Below are 26,246 nucleotides of genomic sequence, written 5' to 3'. Positions count from 1 at the left end.
AGAATTAATTTTCTATACATCCAGGGACAGTACATAGATGGCCCATAAAACAAACACTCTAAATAGAAAGACACTAAATATCTGTCAAGGATCATCCAGCCAATKCTCCAAGCACCTTCCTTTTTAAATAGAACATCTCCAAGACTGAGATTTCACTCCTCACATACGGAACCCTGGAATTTTCTTCTGCTCTTTAAACCACATCCATGACTAAAAAAGTAACAGCAATGTTTRCCAGGAAGATGCTGATTGGTACCTGCAGCCATTTCCTCTGGAAACCATAGCATCAAAGCAAAATGCCTTTGCATTGTCTCACGTGTTTTAAAACAGTCTCCCTGTTTGGGGGGTCTAATTTCATATCATTGTCTTGCCTTCCTGTTTCCCAGTAGCTTAGATGCACATTGCTATTAGCAARCCTACAGCATGTATAAGATGCAGGCAATTCCAAATTCCATCACAAAAGTATGTTCCTCTCTGCTATCTCTGTTTTGAGYTGCTGTGTCTGCAGCTATTTCAGCAGCTTTAATTTTATACCAGAGCACAGATAAYGATCTGCTGGTAGGATTTCCTCTCCTTGGTACAGACAGCAACTATTTTAGTAGGAGTCAGAACCCTCACAAACCATGCCAAGCCATTCATGCAAGCCAGCAATGGCAAYGAGAAGCGGGGCAGATGACATTTCACTGTCGCATTCCCACAGTTTCTAGATGTTCCAGCTTGCACCAACCGAGACAGACAGGCTTCTGAAGAAAGATTTGGAAACAAACCAAACAAGACTGAAGGATTAGGAGGCCAGACTCCTCCTCCTCAGTGTAACTTTGTCAAAAACAGAGTCCTGGAGGGAYTGACCTGTACTTGACCACACAAGGAATCTGGTAGCAGAGCAAGGTTCTGAAACAAAGTCTTGCAATTATATAGATAAAAACTTTGAGCAAATGGACAAGCAACTCCTGAAGTGCAGATGAATGAGAACCCTTGCAATTGTATTCTAATTAGACAAGAGAATGTTAATCTATTTTAAATGCACTCAAGGGGTCTACAAACTTTTGAAAACTTCCTGTGCTCTCTGTGCCACCCTTCCTCATCTCTTTGGGTTTAAATGTTTGTTTATTTGGGTTTTTGTGGATTTACTTTTAATTTGTTGTTTTTTCCTGGTTTTCGTTTGTTTGGGTTTGGTTTCTTTGACTCTTGCTTAATTATTTGAAGGGTAACTCAAAGCAATGAGATAATTGTGTTAACTTTTATTTCACTACAACAAAAAGTGAATGTCAGGCCTTAATGAACCTACTGAGATCCTGGTCATTTTTTTTTTTTTAAAACAACTGCGTTTCAGCCTTTCAAATCAGTTTTGGAGTACAAAGAAAACACATGTGATGTTTGGTTTTGTCAAAAAAGGAAAAAAGAGGTCAGAAAGGTGCTTTAGSTAAAATAYGAGYTTGATCAAAGCTAYATTTTAATTAGATATCTTTCTMCTAACTTGCAATAATAGAAATAAAMAATCAAATCAAAGTGCCAAAATCAGGGTTTTGACAGCATGTAATTTTTATTTTTTAAGTCAGGATAGCCACTCTTCCTTTTACAATTCACAAATGATTTTGTCACCAGTTCTGGCTGTGCAGTTTTCAGCAGAGAAGACCTAAGATTCTTTAAAGTGACTGATGKGTATTCTGAAGCAGGCAGATAGGAAATGGTGGGGGGGCATCGTTGCAGCGACACAAAGACAGTTCCCTATCAGAGGGAAAGTATAAAGAGGGAATTGCTTTGTAAGTCACTTTTAAGCAGACAGAAAGTGAGCAAGTCCTGAGCAGTGTGCGGCTCTCCAACTGATGCAATCCCTGTGACTCACCAAAGTCTGTTGAACTGAGAGATGCAAGAAGTTACAAGCARGAAACTTCTAAGAAGTTACAATTTTGCGCTGGTGGAGTCGGCCTGCCTGAAAGGGAGGGCAGGCTGGGGAGGGGCACCCTGGCAGGTAGCCTGAAAACTCAAACCAGGAACTGCTGGAACAAAGAGTGGAGTTGGATGTGAAAGGACAGCAGGAAGCCAGGCTCACTGTGAGCTGCACTTGAAGGTTGGCTGATCTAACACTAAGGCCTTAATTCCACTACTCTGCAGTTTCTTTTTATTTCTATTCCTCCACTTTCTGCCCCAGTCAAGTATTTTCAACAGGTTTAGTTGTTAAACTGATGCTGCAAGCAGCATGGAAAATCCTTACCCATAGAATTGGTTTTGTCTTGGTCATTTTGAGTCTGTCTTCCTCTGTTCTTGTGCAGTGATAAATGCATTTGCAGTCAATGGCACYCTGGAGCAGTTAGATGCTGGGGAACCTGGGGCCTGGTTAAGTCGTCAGCTGTATCTTCACAATACTCCCGAGGTCAGGGAACTGCAGCTGACTCAATTTTACAAGCAAGGGAATTGGGAAGGAGAGGCAGTCGATGACTTACCTCCACCAGGTGAAAACCCATGGCAGAAGAAGACAATGGGCATAAGGGCTTCAACAGGATCTGTGCAYTTGGCTCCCCCTTCCTACTGTGAGTTGACCTCCCCCCACCTTTTCAAACTTGCCACATCACTGCTGTTCCACTCTGCTTTTTCTCCAGATGTAAAAGACAGCTGAACAAAATGACAATCAGATGTTTTCATGTTCATAAAATTGAATACTGGGAAAAGCAACAGGGAGGAGACAACTCCCAGCTGGTGTCAGCAAGGATTGGTACTATGATGCTGGAGACAACTTGTTAAGACTCTGGTGCATCTAAACRTAAATAAGCTCCTGAGAGGTATTAGAAGTTGGCTCCAAGATATGACAAGACATACTMAAAGTCAGAAGGGATTCCTAAGATTCAAATATGGAAGAAGTGATTTCCCATTTGTGGGCACCATTATATCCGTTTGCTTCTGACCAAAGGAACTGTACATAGGAGACAAAAGTGGTGGAGACCAGTGACAAAGCAACAACCAAAATTAAGATTTGCTACATGACCCCAAAYGAATCAATTATTCTGTGTTAACTATTTAATTCTCTATTTTTGAAGTGGGGATAAACAGGGACTTCCCCACATTTGCCAAGTAATCTCAACTGCAGATATACTTTGTATTAGGATAAAAGCACATTCATTTCAAGAATAGACAATGATCAAATAAGGAAGCCTTTCAGTTCTAGCAGTAATTAAAATAGAAGGCTGGTGAGTGAAAGAAAGAGAAAGAAAGAGAGAAAGAGAGAAAGAAAGAGAGAAAGGAAGAGAGAAAGAAAGAAAGAAAGAAAGAGAGAGAGAGAGAGAGAGAAAGAGAAAGAAAGAAAGAAATTTTCCTTACCTCCATAATTATAAAAGGCATCTCGCTCCTTCCTTTGAACCACTATCCCAACAACATCTACCTGTCTTACTGGATGACCATTATAAAAGAATATACCTAGACACAAAACATGCTTGATTAGTGTAACTTTTTCTTTCAACATTGACCCTACATAATCACATTTGTCAGTAAAAAAACATACTTTCTTACATATTTAATATATCCTAATTACACAATGCGCACATGGGAAAAGTCCCCTTAATCACTGAAGACTAGGAACACTAAAAGGAGAAWGTATCAGCTCTACTTAGGATACCAAAACCTTGCCAGAGTGTCAGAACTTTATTAACCTCTTGTTTTCTTGYACATTTGGATCTGAAAAACAGTTTGCTTRCTGCAGGCATTAGGGGYTTTTTTTCTTTGTTTGTTTTGTYRTTTCATTTGGGGTTTTGTTTTGCTTTGCTGTTTTGTTGTTTGGTTTTGGGTTTTTTTATATCTTCATAAGGCTTCAGAATAAATAATAGAACACAAAGGAAGCAGTTTGAGCTTCTCACAATGCAGCTGTTCCTGATTAAGGCAGAGCCTCCAAAAGGAAAACTAACATAATTCTGTCTTTCATTTCTAGAAGAACAGGAGCTGTGGGGGCAGGGGGAGAGCAACAGCCTTCTCAGACTACAGAGTACACTACTGCAGTCATTGTGGACTGCATCCTGAACTTCATTTTGTGAAAACACACGTTTTAAAAACATCCCTTCAAAACTATTTTTGTGCATCAATAAAGATAACTTGAATAACACTTAGAAACATGTCCAGGAAACAGTGAGAAATCAAAGCCCAGTGGACTCTGACAGCACTGAGGTTGCCTCACTCTGTAATCCCTTTCAAGAGAGTGACAAATGTTGTTAACAAACACTAATGTAAACATCATACACTGAGGCTTCGCAGTCAACCAGCAGGAGGAAAATAGGGCAATAAATTCCAAATATACCCTGGKCTGGCTAGTTTTCAGTGAATGTGTTTTCTTCAGTTTTCAAATACTGCTGCTTTACTGAAATAAGCCATCTGGGATGTTCAATAACTGTCTTCTGAAAACTAGATAACTCAAGGGACTCAGAAGGGAACATTTGGCTCCATACACTATGGCAAGTGTCATTCTTACAAAGGGAAAGAGAAACATGGCAGCAAGGGAGTCAGAAAAATGTTCTGTACAAAAAAAAATCCAAATCCAAAATCCAAAAATAACTTGTCCTACATAGCTAGAAGCCTTAAATGAGTCTGGAATTAACTTCTTTCACGCAAGCCAGAGAGAGAACACAGAAGTTTCMGAAGAAATCAGAGGTGATCAACCAAGCAGCTCATAAGCAGAAGTTTTAGTCATGAAAATCCACTGCAATGTTTTGAGGATGCATCTATGGCTATAATCTCAGACCTGGCTGTACTAATCGTGCACTCACTGGTCAGGTCTGGCATAGAGAATGTTTAGCAGGTCTGTTCACTTGTCTCTCATTCCATTTACCAGGGCACAAATAAACAGTGCTAGAGAAACCCTCAGTGGAGATGCACCCAGTGCATGTAGTCATTCACTGAATCTTACATCTCTGGTAAAGGTCTGGGCTAGTTTCAGGGCAAGTCTGAAGAGCAGAGACTCCAAGATCCTGATTATGCAAACAAGCAACATGTTATTATGTTCGTTTCCCAGTTAGTAAGCTGAGTTTGGGCAGATGACAGAGACCAAATAAAACTGGTTCTCTCCATTCCCATAAATTCATGTTGAACTCCACCCTTAGTCTCTGAGAAACTACCCAAATTAATTTGAAGAATGAAATTATTTAACCTATTAAAAGTTGTTTGACTTGATGACTTCAAGGTGTAAATTACTTCTCCTGACAGTTTATTTGTTCAAATTAGATCCATATTGGTAGCAATAAAAATATACAAAGTATTTGAAGCTATGGACAAACACAGTGAAGGTCCTAATAACCCAGTAAACAACACTCAGAGCAACACCCCATTACCACACCAGCCACAGCAGTGCTACAGAGGACTACAGATACAGAGCTCTCTAGGGCAAGTGCTGGTCATGTCTGTATCAGCATTACTGTGCTGTTTGCCATTGTTTAATTATTATTACCTCCTTTTATGCTATTTGTAGCTTCCCCTGCTTGTTGATAAGCTGTCACAAAGCAGTGGTGCATGATAACTCTGAGAAAAAGCTCATTTCCATGATGTGATTATGTGTTACAACTGAGTTTGACACCCACTCTCATTGCAAGGCTGCTAAGACAACACAATTGCTGTTTTTATCTGGGAGGTTTTCCAGCCTTCTTGTCACCATTTATAGCAGCAGAGTAATTGGCCAGGTTTACTGCTTCCCTCTGTGTTGTTTTAAGGGATTAGTCACTGTGGCATCAAATCCTAATGCTTAAAAATGGAAAGAAAAAACTCATTAGGTCATTCAGTCCATTTCCTCAGGGCCAATACAAGACCATTTTGTACAGTAAATTCCTGGCAATCTGTACAGTCAGAATATAAACAATTCCAATGAAGGGCATCCCACCTTTTTCCTGGGAAGGCTGTGCCATGGTTTAGCAGATGTCATTCCCGGGATGTTTTTCCTGACATTCAGTCTGTGTTTCTTTCCATTCTTCCTAGTTACAACTTTTTGTTTTGCACTTGTTCATTCTTAATTACCATTACTTAGTGACTGATTTATAGCYAATCATATACTTAGCTTCAGCTGGCCTTTAAAAGCCCATTAAAAGCAGGAAGCATTGACCAAAAACACCTACATTCTTCCTTCCCAAAAGGTATTAATTTTAGTGGTTTTGTTGTGCTGTCATTTGTTGCCAATAAACAAGATAGGCTGAAAAATGTCTGGTTTGGTATATACRCAGCACCAGGAGAATGAATCAAATTCAGGATGTTGGTATAAGGAAATTTTGTTTTATTTGAAATTTGGTATAGAAAATGATACGGTATTGCAAGCAAGCTTAAAGGTGCAGAATGCCAGATGCACAGGGAGTGAAGAAAGCTCAAATGWACCAACTGTAAAGGATGATATCTTGACATGACAGATACCACCTCCTTAGGATCATCTTAGAAAAAAACAAAGGTAATAATAAAACTGAAAGAGTTCCTGAAGCAGTAGCCAACTCAGTTATGTAAAACAGGAAGAGAAGTAAGAAGGGAAATTCAGGTAACTTAGAGGTAAAAGAAGAAAGAAGGACTCTACTTTCTAGGACTGTTCCTGCTATCACGAAACACTTGTTGGTGTTTATAAGGTTAACTATTCTGAATACATTTTCACATGTGTATGTACTAATGTCCAAGTCCAAACTACAATCCAATTCTACTAGCATTTAATTGTTCTGTGTTTTGTTTGAAAAAAATTAAAATATGTGTAATTGAAGGAGAACAGTTTTTACCAAATGCATTTCCTACACCAGACCTACTAGAAGACTGCTATAAGACATTTTAAGAAGGCCTCTAAATAAAAMTTACTGTAGGACAAACATCAACAACAGACTGTAGCCTAATTCTTGCAATAGATTTAAGACAAAAGTTTTCCACCATGTTAAATAACAAAGATACAGATATATTGTGATTTGTGAAGTCCTAACCCAAAAAAACCACCAGTCCTTTGTTTCTGCAAAATAGCACTGCTGCTATCCTTGCTGTTAAAGAAAACTGAAGAAGAATAACAAAACCTACAAGGCAGAACATATTTGAAGAGCCAAACAGGGATATTTTGTCTCCATGGACAGAACAAAATAAAAATAWATAACACAAACCACCAAAACCAATATACACAAATATACACTCTCTGTTTAAGATTTATTATGTTCCTCACTAGTTCTAAGTTCTTTGGGTTTCTCCCTGATAACCTTGCACCTTGTCAAGCTTCCATTGGGAGTAATGGACTCTTCCATAGCAAAAGACACACTGCAGTCTATATAAAGTCTATGTAGTGAAAATAGAAATTCAAGGTCAGAGCCATTTTGCCTCAGCCAGGGCTCACATGTGGGTGACACTGTCCTGCAGACCAGCAGAACACAGACTATTGCACACAATTGCCAGCAATGGCTCAGAAACAAAAGGTGTSGGGTAAGATCCAGCATGGAGGCTGGAATTCACAATAAGGTTGTTCCAATGTAGGAAGAATGTACATTTATCATGTCTAGAAATTAAGGAGACAAAACCTCAAAACTTGTATCTGTTTTATAATGTATTAATATCCATAGGAAAAAGCAAAATACACACATCCAGCCATGTCATCAACTGTCAAAATTTTGCAATAAATGTACAGACAGTGGGGAGATAGAACACCTATGGCCAGAAAGGACCAGCATTTTTACAAGTTCCTTTATGAGAATCTAACAAGCACTGCCCCAGAGAGGAAACACAACACTACCTTAAAGAGGAGAGGTTCTGGAGGGAAAAATAAACCATTTTAACAAATAAATTTTACTTTTCATACAGTTTTCACATAAAACAGTTCTTAGAACTGTTAGAAAATACTAATTAGCTTAAGGTTATGAAAAGCTTAAGGTTATGGAAAGCTACTTTAATGATGTTTGTGAAGTATTCTTCAACTGCTTGATAAAAAGCACAACATAAATTAATCATAATATTGTGTATATTATAATCAGCACATATAAATACATACCTGGCACCTGTTTAGATTCTCTCATTTCTATAATGTCTTTAATATACAGCCTTGCAAATGCAGAAAACACAGGATCTAGTCCCCAGTGCAGGGAAGGTGTCTCTTCTTCATCCTTGGACTCAGACTGCATCCAAAACCTGTGAACACAGAAGGATTTGTAATTGTTTTGTTTGTGGATAAAGAGCTGTTCATATATGCCCCAAYTGAATGAAAAAACAGCTCATGAGTTTACACACAATAACACAGCAGAGCTGAGGATGAGACACCAGAGTTTATCTAATATAATGCTGTATTTATGTATCAATATTTCATGTGTCACCACATGAAATATTCAAAGTATCAATACTCATGATTTGTTTGAAGTACTGAGAACCCAGCAACAGCTTTTTCCCCAGTAACTTCAAATGAAATRGAATTTCAGGGATATTTTCTCTCTGAATCCATAAAGACAACCAAAACCAACGTTTATTTAAAAGAGCAGGATTGTGGGATACTAAGTAGTTACTTTCTGTACACATGATTATTATTCTCCCCACCACCCTCTTTCCTTTCCATAACATATTCATCTCATTGCTTTTTTGTGGAGTTGAGGGAGGATGACTTTATATATAACAAAAGCAGCCATCTCTTCTTTATTTTGGCCATGTAGTCTCCATTAACTTTGAAATTGTTACTTTTCCCTTTTACTCTTTCAGATTTCAGTTTCATGCTTGCCATTTTCTGCCGTTACAGATCCAATTCTCTGCTTATCACAGTGTTGATGTTAAAATCTCCAGCACTCAATTCAGGAAGATCCTCACAAAGATTTGGAAGGTGAAAACWCTTCCTATTAGCTCCTTCTGTATGGAGACATTGCTCCTGTCTTTCCAGGTCACCTTCCAATGGGTGTCAGCCCCTTGCAGCAGTAGGTCAAAGGTGGTGAGTGGATTGATATTGAATAGTGTGTAATAGGGCCAAGATTTAGGATCTCCATTCTCCTGAAAGGAAGCAGCTCCCAGTGATCTCTGCAGTCTGGGGAAGCACTTGTAGCTACTGATGTAGAGACATCAACAACACACTATGAACATCATGACAGCATAACTACAGAGCTTGGATTCTGCATGGTTTCTCTTTTAACACTTAAACTTTAATTTGAGGCAAGAGAAAAAACTGCTGTAGCACAACATGCCTGAATGCTGCTGACATCCACTCTATAGTGTGTACAGAACTGCAGATGACAATTAGATTCCTGTCCAACTTTTATTTTATTTTACTTTAATTTGAAAAGGTCAGTGTTATTTCTTTATTCTGCTYCCTTAGACTGGTCACTTCTTTGGTGAGATGTTGAAAACACTTGATTTAGTCAGTTCCAGCAGTCACTTCATCATTGAGTAACAAACCGAAATAGTTTTGTTTACACCTGGATTCATGTTTCTCCCCCCCTTACAGAAGCTCTTTCCTAATCTTTCCTTTTTGCATCTGCAAGATCTACTCAAAAMTGTCTCATCATTCTTTTCTCACTCAAGTCTCCACATGAAGCACCCTTTTTCTGCTGCTGAATTGAGACACTGCTCAATAGAAATTTATRAACTAAGCTGTTAAGTATATGATCTTAACACAAGCTGCTCTTGCTCCATATGGCGGTTCTTTGGATACTTGCTGTAGTCTATGTCAAATTTAGACCATAAAGTTTCTCAAGGAAACAAATGGTTTGAACCTGTATTTTACTTGGCATGCTCATTTTCTTAACAAAATTAKTCTCCTCATCTCTCTCTTTTTTGCTTGCAATCTCTAGTACAAAGTTATATTCCTATCTGCTTCATGSCCCTCAATTTATTCCACATGGTTTATTCCACATGTCACAACTCAGCACCTGTTTCCTCCTAGACAGACAGCAGACTGACATAACCAGCCAAAAAGCAATCAGGTAACAAGTCTGTCTAACCTTTTGTACTTTGAGTAAACAGACACCCATTGGGGCAAAAAGCAGAAGTCACCCCTGTACATGTGTGCATCTGAGGGGAAATCAATCAAGCAGCTTCATTGGAGATCAAAATATCTGTATTTTGGTATTTCAATAGCCAGTCGTCAACATTTGTAATGCCCAAATGTTAATAGGTCAAGTCCAAATGACACTTTTAGCTTAAATTAAGCATCTCCCCAAAATTTTTACTGCTTCCCTGCTCTGAAGGAAGGATATCTGCAGCAAAAGCTCTTTCTATCTCAGAAACTACTGGRAGTTAAATCTCAAGTGATGGAGCTTTCTTCTCACATCCAGGCCTTGTTACAGCTCTTCACTGGAGACATTTACATCCACCATATGTCTTTATGTAGAGACCACTCTGCTTGGTTCAAGTCTGCTACAAACACACAATGCTTWATCTTACAGACATGGCAAAGATTCCTTGACAGAAAGTAAATCACCCCAGCACTATGAAGGCATCACAAGATTCTTTGAAGTCCATGRGACAGATTTGCTGAAGTCCTGCATTACAGACATTCCATCCACACCAGGCTAGCACAGTGAAACCATACTCCAGCCACCCACTCACTTTCAGCAAYGTCTGACAGGCACATGAGGGCATTCTGCACAGCGCTCTAAGTCTCTGCTGGCCTCTTCATGGTCTCAGGAGCCTTCCCAATCCCTGACAACACCCAAAACCAAGCCTGTTTTCCTCCTTCCCTCCTAAACGGCCACCTGGTAGCTACATTTGAACACTGAACTATTTAAAGCCAAAAGCTTGTGGTCAGTTGGAAGGAAAAGACATTTAGTGCCTCCTGGATGTACTGTTTGCCTCCACACACTGCTCTTACCATTCTTCTCAGCAGCTGTCTGTCTCTCCTGTAGCAAAGCAAGATGTAACCCATTCCCACAGTATCTATTGTTCAGCGAGTTTCCAAGCTTGTTTCAGGCAGATTGATAGTATTACAAAACAGAAATCCTACCAGGCTGACAAAATTCTTCCCATCAATTTATCTTTTGCTATATAATAATAYCTTCCCGTAACTCCTTAAGTTGGCACAGGAAGCCTCTCCATCCCRGGGTTAATTAATGAGTCATCCTGGCAAAAGTAGAACTTTCCATTATGCTAGAAGTGTTTTCAGCTCTTAACTGGTACCATTGGTGATATGTTATCAGCAAGGAAGGATAAGAGCTGCCCTGTGCAGTGAAGATCCAAGGGGCAAATAGGGGCATTGTGGAGATGCACAACATTATAATCAATGAGAACCCAGACAGCAAACAATAGACAATTCTGAACAGATACTAGAAGTACAAATCTTTAAGGATTAAACTGGCTTTTGCTGGGAGATGATAATCAGGCTTAGCAATATAAACAACACAGAGTCCTAGCAAAAGGTCATCCCTTTCTGCATTTTGTTTTAAGTGCAGTGTAATGACTTCAGGGTTGCTGTAGTGCAAGGAATTCAATCCTGGTACAAGAGAAAAAAGGCAAGAGAAGCATCTAGTCCACAAGTTTATTAGATAGAAGATATCTGTATTCTATTTTTAAGTCCAAAAAAAGGCTATAAAAGCATAATCAAAAACAAAAATAGAATCAAGTTCTTCTTGGGAAAATAACTGTTTCAAGGGCAAAAATCTGAAGTTTACATAATATGTATCTAAATACTAATAAACAAGAAGCCGCAATTTGAGATTATTCTAACRTATTAAAATAAGGCTGTCTCTTCCACCTACTGCTATCAGTGTTAGCTTTCCTAACTCTACTGAGAAGTCAACCAAGTCCATAATCCTCAGTTATCTTGTGAGCTCAGCAAGGTATTAGYCTACAAGGGAAAGAAGGGAAACCAAGGAAAATTGGCACCCTTCCCAACCATGCCACCACCCAAACCCATTTTCTTTCTTCCCTCCTAAGCAGCCTACCTAGTAGCCCTATTTCAAAGGCTTCCTATTTAACACCCAATTKATTTATTCAATAGAATCAGCAGCCTTGGCCAATAAATTTATTGGCTCATATTCTTGTGCCCACCATGTCCCTTTTCCAAAAAAGGTAAATGGTCTTCTTCCAGTGCCAGTGCAATTGAAACCTCAAAGAAGAGCATCTGTTTTAATGTTTCTTGTTGTCTTTTCTCCAAATCTGATTAACAACCAAAGCTCTTGGAGAAAATTGCCTTAGTTTGAGATTAATTGTTTTGAGCCAAGAAAATGTGTCTTGCCAGCAGTTGTCTGCAACTACTCTGCAAGTGCTGGCACACTGCTGCAAAGACTCTCAAGTTAGYTGTGAATCAGAAACGGAGAATCTGTGCACTAATACAGGCAACCTAAGCATCCTACCAGGCCTAAACTCTTCTCCAAAGGCTGCCACTACTATACTAGCAGYSATGATTTACATGGAAAGCAGCTCCYAAACTGTTACAGTTTGCCAACCCAGTGGATTAAAACACCACTGGCTTACTTGAATAAATTAGGCCACAAACTGTGGCTGTCAAAAACTGCTCCATAGATCAGCCATTCCCACCACAGACAAAGCAACTTKTGGAAAGAGGAGCAGAGTCAACAGCTGGGTTTTGTAACGCCCACTGTCATCTGAATTGAAATCATCTGTGTCTGAGTCAACACCCTATGTGACAAATGAGTATTATTCAACTGTTCATGATCAGCAGAGGCTATTCCAGAATGGTACAGTCAAACCCACCATATTTCAGGAAATGCTTTTAATTACCTACAGCCACATACMATACTTTATACCAAAACCAAATAAACCTATTGTATTATTAAACAAGTAAATCTTACTGAACTGGGAAGTAAAGCCTTTGGTTACAATTAATGTGGAACAAAGATTCTAAACATGAAACTCACACAGCRATTTAAAAACAAATACATAATTAAAAGAAAGTTTCCAACACCAGTAACAAGATGAAAMCCATCACTGATACATAAACACAGTAGTGAAAGACGAACAAAAGGCTCCTGGAAAACAGCTGTTGGAAAACTATCAAACAGTAARGTAAGGTCAGCTTGGATCCACCTCCTAGCCAGTTATTCTATTACAAATCAAGATGGGGCAAGCACTTTCAGTCTTTCATGATAAACTACCTTCTGCCTCTGTCATGTTCAATCCTGTCATTTTTGACACTACACGCTGTATGTCTTGTAGTTCTTATATACAAATGCAATTCCAATTTAAAAACATGGTTTCAAAGGAAAATTAAGAAATCTAGAACTCCTCCGAACTTCTCGAAGTTTAGCAGTTCCCGAAATGTTACCTGTACAAGGCTGTTACATTAGTCTAAGCTGTTCAGATAACCATTTACCAAAAGAAAGAATTGTAGATTTTTTCTTAAAGATACTTCCTGAAATTTTAAAGCTCATACGTCCTTTAATTATATTAGTTTCTATTACCATACACTGCCCTGGCAAGTGAAGTGCAAGACAAGAGGCTCATCACTGCAGCCTTTAGCCAGCAGGGAATCTATCAACAACCCAGAAAGGCATTGCCCACAATGCCCATAAGGCAGGATATAGGTTGGGGCAAAAAAAAGCCTTGTTTTACCAATAAACTMATGACATGGCTGTTGTGTAAGTCTYCCAATGGAGTTAWTGTCTACAGGTCATAACCTGTAACATGTTTCCCATCCTCTGATTTTACCTTTCCACAACACTGCCTAGAAATATTCTGGACCAGGTGCATGTGGCTGCAGGAGACCAGACAAACTGGCTCCTCTGACATCCAGTCTTGGAAGGAAGTGGGACAAAGCTTAGTCCTAGTCTGCCTCCTTTTCACATTGAAACATGTTCTAARTGTAAGCTAAATACTGTAACAAGGTTTTGGCACTCAATTCTCCAAAAGTATGATTCTGAAAAACTAACCAAGAAATGTATAACAAAATAAAGAGTAAAGTAGCTCTTTCTGATCCTTGTCCCACGTATTAGTGAGAAGTTAATTTCCCATGGATCAAGAAATCAGCAAACCACTCAACAGACCGGTAAACTAGCTCTATATACGTATTTCTCATGGCCACCTGTAAGGTTCTAGAAATAAGGTAGGCACTCACTACTGATATTCTGAAAACTTCACTTCCTGTGTGTATTTTAAAGCTATTGAACAATCACACTGAAGTGCCSTCTTCAACTAATTCCCTAACCTGTYTCAAGCAAGGGCAGGAGGAARCCTATGAAGATGATTAACTCTCTCTAAAAACTCTTAATCATCCACAGTGCTGCCAGAATGACACAAGCTGTTGAAAAGACGATTCTTTTAAGGAGAGAAGGTTCTCAGTTACTAGTGCAAAATAAAAACAAAYAGAAGCAAAATTAAATTACTTATTATAAATATTAAGTTTCTTGCTTGGAAGAAGAGCGGCATGAAAGCTTTGATAGCAAGAGGATTCCAAACAGGCTGTTGGAAAACTTTTTAATAGATATTTATAATGCGGTAATGCTCAGTAATGTGGGGTAATGGGAAGGGATGTGGGGTGGGGGAAGCATTGAGCCTATGTATTATTACAGTATTATCTGTTTTACTAGGAGGAGTTTGAAGAACAAAGTAAGAACTTTGAACATAAGAACAAAGCTTTTGTTATGTTTTTCTAATGCTCCTCACACAGATCCTCTAAACCAGCATTTGGAAAAGTATCAGAAGGGTGGGTTTTTTTGTACCATCAATAATGGTACAATTCCCAGCCTGCTACTCTCCAAATTTCTTTTGCAACTGAGCCTCCTTTCTGAGGACCAGGGCTTTTATACCTGAAATCAAGCACAGGATTTCTTAGTAATTTCCAGGCTGCTCTGAACTGGGCTTTAAACAGAAAGTTTTAGAAATACCAAAGGTGTACAGGTATTTCTCAGTCCCTTAAGAAATTGTACTGCACAGTCCTTTACACTCTATTCTGTGAATATTCTGAAGAGTAGGTTCTTCTCAGCTAAGGAAAGCTGGCTCCTAATAATTTATCTTCAGCTGTGAAACTATTAGGACCTGCTAAAAATCCAGAGATTGTCCTTTATTAACCTTTGGGTCAGCAATTCTTGTAATTCTTTGAGGGTATACTGAAATAATGAATAATTTACCAATGTTCCCTCTAAGGTCTGTCCAAATCTCAGTACTGAGAGCTGCTGTAAGACTGATAGAGAAAAACCCAAAACTGTTCAGGAATGCCTGTCCTGCGACATGAGTTTCTTCTCAGTAACTCCCCTCCCTGTGGAGAAAGGGCAGCCAGGTTTGTTAGTAATGATTTTTGACCATCTTTAAAAACTTTTACCAAATCAAATCGAAAGGTACTAAATGGCACAAGATTATTTAGATTCTTGAAAGAAAATACCTCCCTGACGACTGTCACTGTAACTTCTTCCATGAATCACTGTCACAGCTAACAGGATAAAGTCATTACTATTTCCAACTTCTTGGTATGTAAAAAGAAACAAGAGCCATTTATAAACTAATTTAGTGTCTCCTTAATTACATTTGAATTTGAATAAAGGCCATTTCCTACCTCATGCGCTAGAAGGAAGTCACTCCTGTATACTCTGTCCAGAAAGATACATTAATGCTCAGTCAGAAGCCAGAGGAATTCTTTTTCATGTAGGCAATTTTATTTCTGCTGCAATTCAGTCTGTGCAGTGTAATGGGCTTTTTTGGCTTAATCCAAGAATATCACACGCTATACTATAAAACATAATTTTGTGGATTAGCTATTAAAAGTCCTTTCTGTCAAAAAAAAACCCAACAACATTTCAGGTCACTTGAGACAAAAGTGCATCACATCACAATACTCTGTTTTGTCATAAGCAAGTGCTGGTGCCCAAAGTTTGCACATACTATTGTTGAACACACAGTAGCTGCTGTTTGCCTTAACAATTGACATTTTRTTGCAGCTCCACTCATTGCTGATGCACCAAGATGAGATCCTACAGAAAACTAAATTCTACTTTACAATGCAGTCAACTATTTTTTGCCTCATTTTCAAGGTAAAACGAGAACATTGCACACACAAAAATTATTCCAAACATGGTTGCAATACAAGAATAACAGTATGCAATGAAAAACTTTGCTTTTTTCAGTAAAATCACTTAATATTRTAAAGTCTAGTTTTACATTAACAAAGAGTTCGTATGTCATATCCTATCTGTTATTTCCCCTTTTTGCTAGTAGACATATCTCAAATATTATCCCACTACAATGTCTCTTTTTGGGATATTACTAAAAAATCAATGCACTGTAATGTTATCTTTTTATCAGATTGTCCTTTATTGRGTGCATAGGAAATGTCCCCTACTTTTCAGAATGCTATATTTTTAATAGTAGTTATARAAGGCATAACAAACTTCTTGGTTATGCTTACTACATAAGCAGGATTGGGTCTGATGGCTACCCAGCCAGCCATAAAAGAAAAGAGATTTAAAAATAATTAGTTTTCATATTACAGARTAAGTTATTTGGTCCCAAGATTCCAGAGCTGATCAGGATCACAGGAGAACACAAAGTTCATTCTGGAAAAAAAAAGACTCCTGGGAAACAGAGAAAGAAAATCAGGATTTGCAGAAAGAAAAGCAGCAATACATGGGGGCTTTTTTGTTCAGACATTTTTTGTGCCAGTRTTGACTGAGAGCAATACTGAGATGCAAAGCTATCTTTATCCCTTAATAAATTTCTAATCCTAGCTACTATGTGAACTAATGCAAATTTGAAAGCCACAAACAAAAAGAGCAAATCAGCTCGTGACTGCTACGCAAGAGGAAAAGGTCTAATTACCATCTGGAGGAAAGGCAAACATGGTGCAGCATTTGCAAGACATACTTTCATGTGACTTAACTAAAGCTTGTAATATCCATCAGATGGACAGGGCTCTGAGAGTTTTAAATAATTTGCTTTGTGTTCATGTACAGTTTTGATCCTGGCCTGTATGASAAATAGTGTGGCCAGCAGGACCAGGACAGTGATCACCCCCTTGCACYGGGTTAAACAGAAGGATCTGGAAGCTACATTGGTGCTTAGAACTGAAATGAGCCCAAAACAGCACAAAACATTAACTTTGGGAACAGATCAGAGGAAAAACAGCAGAGCCTATGAAAAAATGTGACCACATAAATGGAGAATATCAATAAAAGCATTGGGTACATTGATTAAAGAAAACAGAAAGGACAGTGTTGAGTGCCAAAGGTGACAGACAGATTAAGACGGATGAAACAAGAATTACGCCGAAGATTTAACCACGAAAAAACCACCTGTGACCTTACAGCAGTTCAATGAGCTCAATCACCAGAAAGAATTTTGGAGATCAGTGAAAGCGTGGGTGGACAGAAAGTCAAGACAATATAAAAATATACCATTAAATATTTTGAAAGAACTGAAGACAGAATGTAGGACTGCAGTGAAAGGGTAATATATGCAATATATGCACAATATATGTGAAGAACGCATTTCAAATTAAATTTCTGAAGTAAGTGTTTACTTTCAATTCAGAGAAACTGGAGCAGTTTAAAAGAAGCAGAACTTAAATAGGGATTTAGGAACAGTGGTAAGTGTAAGTGATCAAGTCAATGAGAAAGGATGGTGATATTAAGCAGCAGAAAGTATAAAGGAGACTTCTCATTCACAAAGAGATGAAAAAGATTGTCATAAAGAGTTTACAGCTATTTTAAGCCAGTATATTTGATGCACAACCAAGATAGTTGTTAAACATCTTTAACATCTTCCTCTGACATTTAAAGGAAGCAATAAATTTTCAAAAAACATTGCTTTAAATTCCGGAAAAAGAAATTTTAATATAATTCACTTTTACCTTTTTATCCTTACCATCTGGAAACATTTACAGTTGCTAAAAGCTCCTGYTATCAGGAACAAAAAAACCACRCACACAAAACCYGGGCTTYATACAGCCTCCTGCAAATCAGGAAGTCAAAGCAAATTGGGAAGGATTTGCTACTAGCACTTAACCTTCACCTTATAGAGTTTATTTTTAGGATTGAGTGGCAAGCAGGTGAAAGAATAAGCAAAAAAATGAGACAGAGCCACAGTTTTCCTTTTCAGATATCCTGGTTTTATCTTGAATGACTTGTCAAAGAGTAAGAAAGAAAAAATTAAAAGCAAAATCTTCTCACTAGATTAATTGTTCCTTTCTTGTGCCAGACTTTCATCTTATACTTCTGACGTTATATGAAATAAAAACTCCTTGCAACTGGAAGACTCATACAAGTCTAAAGCAACACACATGCAGTACCTGCTAACATTCAGTTATTGTAGGATGGCTCTGCTCTGAGTGAGCCTCTTTTATCACAGACATGTTCAGAAAACTGGCACATGACAGAGATGCAGTATGAACTACACACAGCCCCACGCTCATTTGTCAATAGAGCTGAGCAAGAACCAGGCCCTGCTATGCCAACCCAGAACTGCCAGCTCAACTACGCTTGTTCACATACAGCTAGCAAAATTTACTTTTAGTTTTGTACTTCTTTCCAGTTATTACAAACTCGGATATTCGCACATAAACACCGCCTCATCCATTGATAGTAACCCTGAGGAGAAAGAAAAGATWATCCTGCCTAAATACAAGGAATTCATGCTATGGCTTTGGATTACTTTTTTCCCTCATCCTCTACCAACAAGTTGGTTTAAATAAATGTACATAAATTAAAACCCAAAACAGTTTTTATCCAAGAGAAAGAAAGTTAAAACCAAAATACTCAATTACAAATATCAATAAAGATTATTATTAAAGCCATTGTTGCATTTTAACATCCAAATCAAAGCTATCATCTCATATGGAGGGGCAAAAAAATTATAGAGAGGAAGAAGAAACTGAACTTTAAGATACCAGAAGCTAAACTGCTGCTGCTAACACTCTCTTTATTATTGTATTTAATCCAAACTACCTGAATGAAACTTGCWTATGAAATTATAAGGTGGAGCCAGCCAGATCACAGAAGAAAAACCAGCTCCTTTGGATTGCAGTTGTTTCTTGGTTTTGCCCTCACACACACAGTGTCTTGGTTTTAACACCCTCCTTAACAGTTTTACCTTTTGCAGCCAAGCTGTCAGTACAAGGAACCCACAAAACCCAACATAATTTTTGAAAAACAAAYGCTGAATATTACAACAAATCAGGTTAGCMGGAGTACTTGAAAGGCTCTCTATTCATAGAGTGAGACTACCCTTGAAACTGATTTTATACAGTTTAAATAAATTGAATCATGACCGAACACTGTTGTTTGATTCATAAACGCTGTGTGTCAGGGGCATCTCAATGCCTCATTATTACTGAATTTAAACACGGACTGCTCTCCTTGTATAGCAAACCATTGTCACGCTAATAAAACGGTCTGAGGAATGATGCACACCAGAGGCTTGATCTTTAGAAGCTCATCATGCAGCTTAAGTTAATGGCAACTGCAGGCACTCAGGTTCATACAAGGATACAGCATTACACGCTTTTCCCTGGGTGTTTGTCTCACTGTCAGATGTCTCTGAGCTCTCAGCATCGCCTCAGCTGCCGGATCGCCTTCCTGCCTGTCACAGCCCAAACTCTGTCCCCATGTCTGCTAATTGCCCCTAATCCAGGCAACGGGAACGCCTCTGGCTTTCAAGAGAGGAAACACCCCACATTTGGTGGCATGCACACAACACAACTATTAAAATGCAATTATAAATTATACTTCAGAGTGAGGAAGGAATCACTTGTAGGAAGAGAAGGTTGTGAGATAAGGAAATTCAAGCCTGTCCCAGTGATTAAATAAGATACAGAAGATACCAAACGGGCAGCACAAGAACATCACACCCTGCTATGACAGAAGACACACCAGCAGCAGGTCTAGGGACACCACGGGACCGCAAACAAAAACAAGTTTCCAACGTCATCTTTTGCTATCCACACGTGCAAGCCCAAGCGCCCCAGGAGGCATTACCTGCCCACACCGCGCTCCTGACGCACACAGGAGCCCCTCAGGGCCCTGCGGCTCCTGCAGCCGGACTGGGGACYCAGGGCACCCAGACAGCACTGAGGGGAAGCTGTCCCTGTACCCAGGGAACATCACCTCTGCCACAGGGCTGGGGACACGCTCCCCGCAAGGGACAGCAGAGCGGCAGAGACGCGGGGTGTCCTGCGCAATCAGAAGGTAACGGGCCCGTTTGCCACACGACCCTCCCGCAGCGGCAGACCGTGGACTAAAGGGAAACAACCCACAGTGTCGGAGTGACGAGCACCCGATCCCACACCGGCGCCGTCCCCCTGCTCTGAGGGACACGAGGGGCGGGGGTGTCCCCTCCATCTTGCGCGCGACACCGACTTACCCGCCCGGAGCCTCCGCGCGCTCCTATTGGTTGGCGCCGCGCCCGCCGCGTCACGTGGGCAGGACAAGCCCCGCCTCTTCCCCCGCCTGTGCCGGGCCCGAGCCGTTGGCGGGGGAGGGCCGCGCGCGTGCTGCCGGTGCGGCGCGTGCGCACGCGCCGGGGGAAAGGGGGTGCCGCGGGGGCGCGCGTTGGTGCGCGTGCGCCGGCGGCGGAGCGGCGGGGGGGGCGCGAGGCGGTTCCGGGAGCGCGGGAAGAGGGGCGGGAGCGCGGGGCACGCGCGCACGCGCCGGCGGCGGGCGGGAGCGAGGGCGGAGGGGGCGGAGGTGCCGCCGGTGCCGCCCCGCAGGAAGCGGAGCCGCCCGGGCCCCTCTCCGCGACAGGGCGAGGGAGCGAGYGAGTGGAAGAGAGGCCGGCAGCGAAGCGTCATTTTCCGTCGCTGTGCCACCCCGGGACGCCGCTCCTCGAGGACACCGGCCGGSAGCCCGGAGCGGGGCAGCCCCCGCCCCTCCCTACATCCGCCYCGTCCTGCGAGGCGGGACGTGACCGCTCCCCGCTGCCGGCGCGCAGCAGCTGCCCCCTCCCAGCGGAGCCGTGACCCCTCCTCCGGTTCCTCCGCCGTCCGTCCCGGGGAGGGAGCCCGGCACTTGTTGCTGCCGCGATGGTGACCGGCCCGGCCGAGTAGGGACCGCCGAGCCCGTCGGGAAGAGCAGCGCCGAGCCCGGCCCCGTGCGGGTTGTCGCGGGGTGTTGTCTCCCCGCAGCGCCCGGCGGTGACGGCGCTTCCCGGGCGACGCCAAGACTTTGGTCTCCGCGTGGGAATCGCGCCCGGCATCACCGCCCGCGCCAGGTGGTCCCGGCGGGCTGTGGGGGCACCGCCGCCCGCCCCATCCCTCGGCGGCAGCGAAAATGTCCTTCTTCAACTTTCGTAAGATCTTCAAGCTGGGCGGCGAGAAGAAGAAGAAACAATACGAGCACGTCAAGAGGGATTTGAACCCTGAGGAGTTCTGGGAAATCATWGGAGAGCTGGGAGATGGTGCTTTCGGTAAAGTGTTCAAGGTAAGGGCGGGCAGCGCGGATCGCGTGTGTTGCTCATAGCTGAGAAATGACTGGGAGCGTTGCTTCTGCCTCCAGCGCTGCCCCGGGCTCGCTGTCTGGTGGCTCCGTGCCCTCGGCATTGCTGCTGGCTGCGGACACTCGAGCACAACTTGGTCAGGGCGCTCCGCGCTGCGGGGGGACGCGGCCGGAGGCAGARCGGGGGATCCCGGCGCCTCTTGGCCAGGGAGCCTCATGAAACTAAACATAGAAAAGACCTATTAGGTCATTGTCCCGCCTTCTGCTCCACCCTGCTCGCTGCTGGATTGCTCACTTCTCCTGTGTTTTGGGTTTTTTTGGGGGCTCGTGTACAGTATGGCTCTTAACCTTACAAAGACTGCATTTTCTTAGATCTGAAGTTCATACTTTTTTTTTTTTTTTTTTCTTCCCTGTACGGAAGGAGGCCCATGAACGGAGAAATTGACTCCTGTGCTTCATGTGTAGTGTACAGAGCCAGGCTGTCGTTGCTTTAATGGACATTCTCCCATCTTGTTCCATGTGGAGTTGAATTAAATATTTGTGTTCTCTTTGCCTTCCCTGTGTGGCTGAATCCATGTGTTGRCTCTCCTGACTTCTCTCAGTTGTTTGGTCTTTAAATCTTTAAGTGTACTTGTACAAGTAGTGTTTTTAAGGATGCTTATCTAGAATTTATCAAGCCAAGTAGAGTACAATGACATAGATACAACCCTGCTAGTGTTTGACTAGACCTTAGCTTTCAGGAGAATCTGCAGGTACTTTGCCTCTTTCCAAAAGGGCGTTAATGCTACATGTTTGGTTTAGGGACAGCGTGGAAAAAGCATCCTGGTGGATAAGCATGAGATAATTGGGAACTGACATGGGTTGAAGCTCTGGATCAGGTTCTGGAGGCTAGGAAAAAATAGCATGAGAGGCTGGCATTTGCAGTGTTTCTGAGAGCTAATTCGGTCAAGAAACATTTATATTTAGAGTACTGCATTTGCGAGTTTATGAAAACTKGGTACTCATGAAACTTGTGCTATTTTTGGTAGAAATTATTTTAGATTCTATTGTGCTATGGTGGTATCACCTGTTTGTAAATTTGAGAAGTGCCACAGTCAGTTCAGAATGTTAGGTGGGGTCRTTTCACCCAAGGAATTTGTGTCAATGTTCTATATTAAGAACATGTAGTTTATTTAGACGTTGGTGTAATATGCAGTCTAGATAGTGGTTCTCATGTCATTTTGGAAGATGAGAGTTTTGKGTTTTTTGTTAAAATGGCTGAGAATATGTCTGAAGTTGCTCTATCATAAAGCCTGCTCACTACAAAAAYGTAACGTCTCTAACGGTGTTTGCAGAGTATTGAAGTTTGAATTTGAGCTTCATAGGGGAGTTTTGATTCCTGTTTTGTGAATATATGCCTCACRKACAGTACTAAATGTATTTTCTTCTTCCCCCACGTGCATTTTTTCCCCCATCCTCAAACCTCACTTCATTTATCTTTAGGCATGCCTGTATTACCAGTAGTAGTAGAGGAAGGTGYCTGAACAAGGCAGCTGGTAAATTTTGCATTTCAATGTACTCTGTACACAAACAGGAGAAGGTTTTCCACGTGGATGTCATTTTTCATTTCGAGATTCATTTCTGACTGTGAAATGACAGTTTACTGTTGAAATTTATTTTTTCAAAATTAGGCCCTGTTTTAAAAATTATGGTAGGCAGGATTACACATGCAGTTACCCTGGTCAACTTGTTGAACTTGGCCCTTACGAGAATTARCAGGCAGTATTCCTGGAAAAAATCTCATTTAAAAAAAGAAGTGGGTTACTGCATGTGTTCATCAGCATTCTTTTTGTTTCCATCTAGTTTCAGAAGGAGGCTTACACACAAACTATACTTGTGTTCCTGCATCTGAGCATGCTTCCCAAGAAACTCTTTGGAAAGCAGGAAAGGTGTGTTAGGTTGCTCTTTCAGGGATATACACCTCAGATGAGAAGCTGTAGGAATAGACATTCAGTTCCTTCTCAGATTTTGAATTCAAAGCTGTAAGCTGGAACAAAGCTCTCAAGCAAGCTTGAAGACTTTAGGTAATGGAAGTGTGGGGGTTGGGGTTTTCATTTTGTGTAATGGATTTTGTTTTATTTGCCAAAACCCGCCATCACCCTAGTGTCAGTTACATCTGCCAAAACTACATTTGCCTTTGTTTGAGATCTTAGGATCTGTGTGTGACAGGGTTTTGGCAGATGCATGTTAAAATGGAATTGCCATATAAATAAGTCTTTGTATAATCTGAATTTCTAAAAAGTAGGTTAGATTGGTTACATGCTATGATTTCCCATAGAGGAGTAATTGGTTTAGTTGTGTAACTGATCTTCTGAACAAAGTGTCAAATATTTAAATAAAACCTCAAAAACAACTCTAAATGATTCTGACAGTACTGGGAAGCCTCAGTGATTAAATTATTTACTTAAAAATGCTGTCCAGTGGTAATTAATTTTGTGTACAGAAGTCTTTAGGGCATTGAAAACTTGTGATTCATTCCCCTGCTTTGCAATCAAGTATAAGGATCTTGCTTATTTTTTTAAATACCTTAGCCAAATTTCTAGAAGAGCTTATTTCCTTTGAAGCTGTTTGTTCCAGTGTTCTAAGGCTTTTTGAGTTCTGACAATTCCTACATTTGTGTTCACGGACTTCTAAGTAATGTTTAGAAATACTCTGAGTGTTTCAACTGCTGTTGCAAGTCTCTTGTGATCAGAGGAGCTCTGTAATTGCAAACTACTGATGGCAAAGGTTTATGGCCATGTAGGACTTTTCATTCTGGCTCTTTTCAGYCTCTTCAAAGAGGCCACTCTTAGGGTGTTTTTTCTTTTTGCTCTTGGCTAATGAATAATGGTGTAGTTTTCAGTCCTTTTACAATTTACAGAACCTTGCGGTACTTCAGTGTTAGGTGATGGTCCTTGTAGAGAATTTCGAGTTTCCTGATGATAGAATTCTTTTCCAGTCTCTTTTATGTGCTTTTCATGGATGATGTYGAATTACTGAATAGACTGTTAGAGTTCTGACAGACACAGGAGAGGCATAATATTAGCATTGGAGGCTGATTTAAACTTTGAAATTTGGCACTCAGACACAAAAAAAAAAGGAGAAAAAACAAAAGAGGGACAGCTTGAAATTGCTCTTGATTTGATCAGGTTAAGTGCCCTGGAAAAACTTGGGCTTTTRTTGTTATTGTAATCAGTTTGCTTTAGAAAGTAGTTACATTATTATATCATGTTGCTGTATTGTTACAGGTGCCCTGTTGTGCCAAACCTCAATTCTGTGCACATTGTAAACATTGTTTTAAAGTAAATCATTGTGTTAATGACTTTCATCAGCTTTAAACTACTTTCTGAATTCCCAGAAGTAAATGTTCAGGTGATGTGAAAACAGACCTTTCAAATGCCTGATGTGATCTGTGGCTCTTTCTTGCTGCATATGAACATCATTATTAAAAATGCAGATATCTTCCTAAGTTAAYCTTTTGAATTATAGAGGATACTCCTCCAAGAAATTAATGTACTTTTGGCCATGATTGTGATGATTATGGGTACCATATATACAAATACACTAATTTTAAGTCTTCTGTGAGAACATAGCCTATAGCTTATATTGTACGTTGCCACGTCTTTTACCTATAGAATATCTCTATATGGTATGTGCATATATAGCAACTATACAGTGTRTATATACTGTAATTATTATTAGGGAATCCTGTGGACTTGTCTGGCTTTGAATTTCATTCATGTTTCTTTGTTTGAATTGGRCTGTTCTGCCCATTTATAGTATCTCATTCATTACCCCAAATCTAAGTTGTTGGAAGCATTGTGTATACAAGATTTTCTCATAGGAATTTGTAAAATGAACTATTTGTGTTTCATATGAAGTTACTAGGAAAGTTTTTCAACTCGGAGCAATTAAATGGTGCTTGGTTAAAAAAAGAAATCTGTTTTTCTCTATGTTCAGATGAGAAATTTTGTGGAAGCTGATAACCATAATCATGGTGAACAGCATTACCCAATTGCATTATCTTCTGCAAATTATAACTACAATAAATGTTCATATTTACTTCTGTTGGCAGTAGCAGCCAGTAYTACCTCATCTCTGGCTTGGTGATAGTGGACTTTTGACAACAGTGTTTCTTCAAGTCCAATAACCCAATGGTGTTGCTTCATTTAAGTTAAGCTTTTGTATCTGTATTTGAAACCATCTTMTCTCTAATGTACCTGTATGACTTCCAGGACAGCTTGGATTTGCACTAGTGTCTGCTACAACAGGAAGAAACAAATAGAATTTTGAAGTAATGATTTAATAAGACTGGACCAATTATATAATTTAATGGTTATGTGTTCTTAACTCCTTTTAATGTTAAAGTATGAACTGACTACAGGTTGCTGCTTAGAAGTAGTTTTTTGTGTGTCACTAACATCGTAACTTATTTTCCAATCCTAGAAAATGCATTAATTAGTCTGACCTATAAGCCAAAYAAGAACAAAGCAAGGAGAATTTATACTTTCTAGTTTCTTTRGTCTCACAGCACATTGTTCTAAATTCCTACAGTTAGATATTTCAACTTGAAGTTTGCCAAATGATAGTAATGTATCATGCTGCTTTGTAGGATGGATATCTTTTACATCTGTAACTTAGGAGTCACAGGAATAGATTTTGACCACTTAATATCTAAGCTTGAGGCACAGATAGGCTTTTTTTTTTTACCTAATCTTGATCTTTTTACTTATGTGGTGTCATTAGTTCCACTAATTCTGTAGAAGAGTTTGGTAGAGCTGTTGTAACTTTGCAAACATTTCTATATGAATGATACAGTTCCGTGTGGAAGGATATTGCTTGAGTTTGTCTCAAGTCCTGTATGTTTGGTACTAGTTGGAAGATAAATTCATATTTAAAAGTTTCCAGTCAAACACAGTGTGTCATGAACAAGTTTCATATGTGACTCTGAGCCCAGACCTGGAAAGACATAGC

At 40.3% G+C, this 26,246-nt stretch overlaps 2 protein-coding genes across 5 annotated transcripts in view; one reads left to right on the top strand and one right to left on the bottom strand.

Moving 5' to 3' along the window:
• Positions 1 to 20,225, bottom strand: part of STN1 (STN1 subunit of CST complex) — a 42,629-nt gene extending 22,404 nt beyond the window's left edge. Inside the window, exons 1-3 of one of the 2 annotated variants that reach the window (XM_057379473.1) lie at positions 20,185 to 20,225; positions 7,961 to 8,097; positions 3,316 to 3,411 (exon numbers count right to left, since the gene is read on the bottom strand). In XM_057379473.1, coding sequence (XP_057235456.1) covers positions 3,316 to 3,411; positions 7,961 to 8,090 — 226 coding nt within the window. In that variant the 5' untranslated portion in view covers positions 8,091 to 8,097; positions 20,185 to 20,225. The other variant, XM_057379464.1, reaches the window with a different exon arrangement.
• A 254-nt stretch (positions 20,226 to 20,479) lies between these two features.
• SLK (STE20 like kinase) overlaps positions 20,480 to 26,246 on the top strand; it is a 49,813-nt gene continuing 44,046 nt past the window's right edge. For all 3 annotated transcript variants that reach the window (XM_057379442.1, XM_057379451.1, XM_057379434.1), the window contains exon 1: positions 20,480 to 21,239. In XM_057379442.1, the coding sequence (XP_057235425.1) occupies positions 21,090 to 21,239 (150 nt within the window). In that variant the 5' untranslated portion in view covers positions 20,480 to 21,089. The remainder of the gene's footprint in view (positions 21,240 to 26,246) is intronic.

This window comes from Malurus melanocephalus, unplaced genomic scaffold, assembly GCF_030028575.1.
Source record: "Malurus melanocephalus ecotype Western Australia unplaced genomic scaffold, MMel_1.1 scaffold_12, whole genome shotgun sequence".
NCBI classification, from domain to species: Eukaryota; Metazoa; Chordata; class Aves; order Passeriformes; family Maluridae; genus Malurus; species Malurus melanocephalus.
This window is presented reverse-complemented; position numbering and strand designations above follow the sequence as displayed.